Source organism: Poromitra crassiceps, assembly GCF_964638095.1.
Source record: "Poromitra crassiceps genome assembly, chromosome: 5".
In the NCBI taxonomy this organism is placed as follows: domain Eukaryota; kingdom Metazoa; phylum Chordata; class Actinopteri; order Beryciformes; family Melamphaidae; genus Poromitra; species Poromitra crassiceps.
This window is the reverse complement of record NC_139642.1, coordinates 54,221,296-54,227,832: the sequence shown is the minus strand read 5'-3', so window position 1 is coordinate 54,227,832 and position 6,537 is coordinate 54,221,296. Positions and strand designations below refer to the sequence as shown.

The 6,537-nt window shown below is 45.1% G+C and overlaps 1 protein-coding gene across 1 annotated transcript in view; it reads right to left on the bottom strand.

The window, feature by feature from the left end:
• Window positions 1–535: 535 nt before the first annotated feature.
• Window positions 536–6,537, bottom strand: part of gucy1a2 (guanylate cyclase 1, soluble, alpha 2) — a gene marked incomplete at both ends in the record, with an annotated part of 41,718 nt that continues 35,716 nt past the window's right edge. The window contains 2 exons of the mRNA XM_083637084.1: window positions 536–755; window positions 1,234–1,388. Coding sequence (XP_083493210.1) covers window positions 536–755; window positions 1,234–1,388 — 375 coding nt within the window. The remainder of the gene's footprint in view (window positions 756–1,233; window positions 1,389–6,537) is intronic.

The window sequence follows — 6,537 nt, the reverse complement described above, 5'->3', positions numbered from 1 at the left end:
CGAACGGTCCCTTACCGAATGTCATTGCTGATGATGATATTGGCCACTGTGATAGCCTCTTACAGTTTGCCCCTGCATCAGTGCCTTTACAGTGCTTTAGGGTAACAGTCTGGGGGAGAGGACCGGTGGAGAGGGCTTGGGGCTGGAGCTGAGACTGGGGATGGGGAATGCAGCTATAGTAGGTAACGCTTCATAGTTGTTCCTCCACTGATTTCTCCCATCAGTAAACTTCCTTGGGCAACTGTTGGGCAACTCATGAAAGTTCCATGTGAGAATATGTAGCACAGTTGCCCCGAATTGTGAGCCAAAACACCTCCTTTGGTCAGGAGGAGGGCATCTTGTTGTCACTTTTCACGTTTTTGACGAGCGACCATATATTTGGTTTCGCCCATGTAGGCCATCCCGCAGGTTCAAATCCAATCTTTCACATACTGCATTTGCATATCCATAGATCTGTGTGTTCAGAGCATCCTACAGGTTTGAACCCAGCCTATCACATCATTAATATCCGTGTATCCCAGTCTGTACATGGGACCTATAAACTTGTTTCTCGTAGAAACATGGTCCCAATGCTGTAGGAGACTTTCCTCATAGAGGCTGGGGGGGCGGAGCGAGAGCTGGTCAGTGAGGCGTGGCTGTGAGATGTCCCCGCCTCCAGGAAGTAACACGTTCCTGGAATCTCTTTGGGAAAGTTGTCTGGGAGCTCCAACCGCGAACGAGGGACAAATGAAAAAGAGCGGTCGTCTTTCAGCAACCTGAGAAGATGAGGAAGAGGCGAGCAGAGAGGGCAGGAGAGGAGGTAAGAGGAGAGGAACAGGGAGGAGATGATGTGAGGGAGGAGGAGAGAGAGAGAAAAGAGGGAAATAAATAAGTTGATGAAGAGAGTGAGGAGAAAACAAATAATCAAAAAGAGGAGAGGAGAGAGCAAGACAAATAAAAGTAAAGACAAAGCACATGAATGACTACACGAAAATAACACATTCCAAATTCCTTTTTGTTTTGTGTGTGTGTGTGTGTGCGTGCGCGCAGCTTGATCTCTGTTGTAACACAGCTTTATTTAGACTGAGATAAGACCTATTACAGCAAACATAATTAGTCATTGAGCATGCAAACACACACACACACACACGCACAGTGAGGTAGTCTCACTATGTGTGTGTGTGTGTGTGTGCGTGTGTGTGTGTGTATTAATGCCTGTGTGTTCATGTGTGTGCAGTCTGTGCAGACACTCACTGGTAAGTTGTGGGACTGACGTTGATACATCTTGGATGGCTCCCAGATTCAAACTTGCTGGCCAGGGTCACATTGTTCCCAAACAGGCAGTAGCGTGGCATTTTAACCCCCACCACGCCCGCCAGCACAGAGCCTGTATGGATACCTATTCTTAGCTGAGAGAGAGAGAGAGAGAGAGAGAAAGAGGGTGGAGGAGGTGGAAGAGAGATTAGGTGGAGCAATAACACCACCTGTGAGTTTCAAACAGTCAGTGCTATTCTGTTTGATGATGCTTCATTCCTCCACAACTCAAATGTCAACAGTGGGTCTGAAAATGGAGGTTATGCGTCTCCTATATTTGTTATTAACATTTATCTGCACTGCTTTTTGCCACTCTCCCTCATCATCCCATGTATCTCATGTATTTGCACTGTGGCTGGATTGCGTTTCTGATCCAACTGTGCCAAGGCTGGGCGTTAACAGCCCTAGTGTCATCGCTGCTCCGCGATATGGAAAATACGGCCCTTCAGCTCCCATATTGCTACCCTGTGGGTGAGCCCGTGTGGCGGCCGAGGGTTTCAGGCCGATACCCTCGGGAATCTATAAATGCCTCGAGGCGGAGCATCATTCCAACATGACCATTCCACTTCAGTGTCACTCGACCGACTAATGCCTCCATCCACCAGTGGATCCCAGTAGATTTCTAATGGTCCACTTCAGCATCTCATCGCCTAGGTAACCAACACCACTCAGTGCATGCCAGCACACCGCGAGGTAGCCATGGCAACAACAGATCGTGGGGGGTGGGTCCGGAGGAGGGGGGGGGGGGGGGTAGTAGAGAGAACAGAGACAGACAGAAGGACAGCAAGAGAGATGAAGAAAAGAATAGACCTATAATTATTTATTTTTTATAATATTTATTTTTGAGCAGGGAGCATTGGCATTACAGTACAATAACCAGTGTCATTTTCTTTCTTTTTTTCACATTGAAACATCGCAACCAACACGTCTACCCTCCTTTGCCTCCCCACAACCCAATCCCATTCCAACAGAAAAAATAAATAAAATTAGATAATAAAATAAAATAAAATAAGAATAATAATATACATACATACACATATTCATATGTATACGCATATACACACGTACATACAGTAAGAGGTAGTATAACAGTGAAAACAGTAATAACTCAAGTAGTCAAATTGGCCTATTTCGGTCTCATGAGGCCAGAAGAACACTGCGCGGCTGTGAGTGTGGTGGGCAGGCAGCAAGGTATTCGTCCATCCCTGGGAGGGCCCAGGCCCTTGTTCTATGGAGCCACGTCGTCTGGGGGAAGGCCATCTACGTATTCGATCAGCGGTCTCCAATGTGAATAAAATTTGTCAGAGGAGCCCCGCAGGGTGAATTAAATTTTTTCCAATTTAAGCAAAAATAAAGTGTCTTCAAGCCAAGCTTTAAATGAAGGTGGCTGAGAGGTTTTCCAAAGAAAAAGAATCCTCCTACGAGCAATTAACGAGGCAAAAGCGATAACATTGGATTGGGTGACCGACATATCGAGCTCATCCGGTGGTCTACCAAAGATTGCAATATGAGGGGATGGACAGATTCTCACCTTCAGAATGTCCGAACACATATTAAAAAAGGAGTACCAGAAACCAGATAGTTTGGGACAGGTCCAAAACATATGAGTCAAGTTACAAGGTGCTTGTGAGCATCTATCACATTCATCAACCACTTTATCTGGGTAGAATTTAGCCAGTTTGGCCTTACTATAGTGGAGTCTGTGTACTACTTTAAACTGTATCAGGCTAAGTCTGGCAGAACTAGAAGAAGAGTTGACGCCTCACAAGGCTTCCTCCCAGAAGTTGTCTGAGAAGGACGTCTGCAGTTCACTTTCCCAGCTCTCTCTGCTTTTATTGATGGCCACCACATTCACTGGAGAGAGGAGATCATAGAAATAGGAGACATGGCCCCTGGATAGAACGTCTGCCTTAAAGGAGGACTTACCCCCTAGATATGTATCAGAACAGTGATTTGAAAATACCTATGGAAAAAACCAAGAAATGACATATGCTCTTGTCTATACTAAACTCTTTGGCTGTGTTCAAGTCAAGAATTTTTTTCGGAAATCGACGCCATTACAGTTTGCCTACCGCCTCAAAAATAATTTATTTGAGAGGGGCAATATCTTTTATAAATATCAACAACTAGCCAACGCTGGTGGTCTGTATGGAAAGAGTGTTGCTCAAAATGGTTGAAAGTGATATTAATTTGGCCATTCAGTGGCGAACTAGAAATTTTATTATTTTTGTCCCATTTTGTCCCATGTGTGTGTGCGTGGCTTGTCTAAACTTACGTTAAAAGAGCCTCGCTGCTCGCAGCACACAGCACAGTGAGGACAAACGCCCCGCTCTCAGCTTATGTAATCACAAAGCGAGATTTCTCCATTTCTCCATTCCCTCGTCCCATTTGCCATAAATCGCGCCATCAAATCCGTTTTTAATTTTCGTTTCTCCCTTTTCCATGATTCTTTGCAAAAGTTTTCCTCTCAGCTGCGTTCAATCGGCTGCGTTCTCCCCCGCCTCCCTCCTGCCAGACCCCGGCTGGCGAAACAGCTCTGCTGACTTGATTTCCTGAAAAGTTGGCGTTGCTTGTACACAGTGACGATATTATATTAGCCGATATGTTTAGAGAAGCTTTGTCACGTTGTCACGTCGTAGTATAGCGTTATATTTTACATGTCCGCTAAACTGCGACGAGATTTGTTTGCTGAAATGTCAGACTGTTGAAAGCCCCCGCCTCTCACTGCTGCTGTGTGCTGCTGCTGCTGCGCGCGCCCCCGCAGGTGCATGAGAGAGCAGACTCTCCCGTTTGACTGGCCGAGAGAAAGTGCTTCCAAGTCGGACTGATCGAGTCCGAGAGAGCCCAGCTGCTGCTGCTGCGCGCGCCCCCGGAGCTTGGGGCTAGTGCATGAGGTTTACAGTACGACTCTCTCCCGCCCGCTCCCGCCTGCCTGGGCTGGAGACAGTGCTTCCAACTCGGACTGATAATATATACATCATCATTCGAGCTTATCCAGGTAAGATATTAATAAAGTAGTGACACATTCAGCGGGAAACTAACTATAATTAAGACATGTGCCAACTTTGACGACGTTTGGTTCAGTATTTTAAGAGCAAACAGATTTTTTTTACTTCAGTTAGAGCCCTCTGGAGCCTGATACTAAGTGAGGTTTTTCCATCTTGCCTAGTTGTATAGGCTTTGGAGATGCACCAGATGCACGCGTTAAACCCACCGTGACGTCAGGTTGTACCAAATATCCCATTCATTTGAGAAAAAAAAAAAAAGCAGTGTTCCACCCTTAGAGGGCGCTTATGCCAGATATGCTGCTGAAAAATGATACAAATGGTAAAATGGCAACAGTTTGGTGTCAAATGTGGAAATTCTGACCAGAATTCTTCACACATCACCCCCAAAGTCATATTGGTTAAAAGCTGAAAAAAAGTGTTTTGGAGGTAAGTCCTCCTTTAAGCAGTTGATCTATTCCACTGGGAGTAGTGAATAGAATAGACCTATAATTAGATGGCAAAATGTAGATACAGAGAGAGAGAGGGAAGACAGATTGGACGAGAGAGGAGAGAGATAGAAAGAGAGAGAAGGGGATGATAGGTGCACTAGTCTGACCCCTTTTTGAGCTTAGCTGCTTACAGATGGTCGTATGCTTGTCTGCCTGCATGTCTCTACAAAACACACATGCACGCGCACACGCACGCACGCACAGTCGCGCATGCACACACACACACACACACACACACACACACACACACACACACACACACATACACAAACTTATCTTACTCTCAAAACACAAACCCACCATACACTGATACCCTCCCCTCCTTTTCTTTATGAGTCAGCATCCAGAGCACATGGCACTGGCCACACAACCAACCTGGCCACAACACAGCCAACCAATCAAGCTGTATTAAACCCCTGGCCATGCTGAGAGAGAGAGAGAGAGAGAGTTATGTGGTTTGATATAGCTGTCTAAAACAAAGCATCTCTCTTTCACACACACACACACACACACACACACACACACACACACACACACATATTTTTATTTTTATTTTTCCCTGTTTGATTGCTTGATTGTTTTTATCATGCATCTGTAAAGCACCTTGTGAAGTCCTTGGATTTTAAAGCGTGCTATATAAATTTAATTTATTATTGTGCTTGCTGACAAGCAAGGCACAATCTTGAAATCCCACATACTTATTATTCATATTATATCTGCCAAAAAGTTAGCCGCGTAATAACTCCCTCAATTTTTGCGCCACATAGACATGCCAGACCTCAAAATGACCGGCTCATTGAGGACATGTATGCTATGACTTTGCTAAGGGTTTGTGAAAGCGGTTTGGCCGCAATTCGCCATTAAGCGCCATTTTTTTCCCCATTGACTTGCATGGGGTTTCGAAAAATCTCGAAAAATCTTGCAGTAAATTAGCTGTAATTCAGAAACCATAGCCGCTACAGCTACCAAACTTGGTAGGGAGGTGCACTGAGGGGTCTTTTACTATCCCCGAAAAAATTGCACCAATGGACCATATGGTGGCGCTATAACAGCCCTCCTCACCTTTTGGTCCATAACTTTTGAACCGTAGGGTTTATCATCAAAATTATTTTTTCCCTGGATTCCTTGGGTCCTCCCGCATCTACTCAACTAGGCCACGCCCATTTGCGTCTGACTAGATTTTCCGCCATTTTGCATTTTGTCCAAAACCGTTTTTTTGCCATTTCTCCTTGAAATTTTGATTTGGAAGTTTTTGAAAAAAACGCACCGTTGCGATATAATCCACTTCCAACTTTCTGTGGGTGGGGCCTATTTCACAAAGATCGTCCGATGCTAACCAAACTTGGTACAGGTGTGGAGGGATGTACTCTGAGCCTATAGGAGAAGTATTTTGTCATTTAGCCTTTAGGGGGCGCTATAGCAGCATTCAGTGCCTGTCCCTTCTCAATTGTTTTATTTTGAAGGGCGGCAGGAAGTGCGGATTCATTCTCATTATGGCCAGCCTTCCTTCTTGTATGACACTTGACACTTGTCACTTGACGCACGCTATTATGTAGATATCAGACACACCTATACTTGTATCACAGTGGGTATATCACTCATGGTCTCCCTCTCATTTGCATACTGTATGTTTTCAGCAGCTCCAACTCTTCTCTGTTAAAAACCAAATGCTAAAAGTGTACTGGAAACAGGAATCCGGTGAGATTTGACCAGATAAATAGAGCTTAAGAGCAACTCTGAGCAGCAGT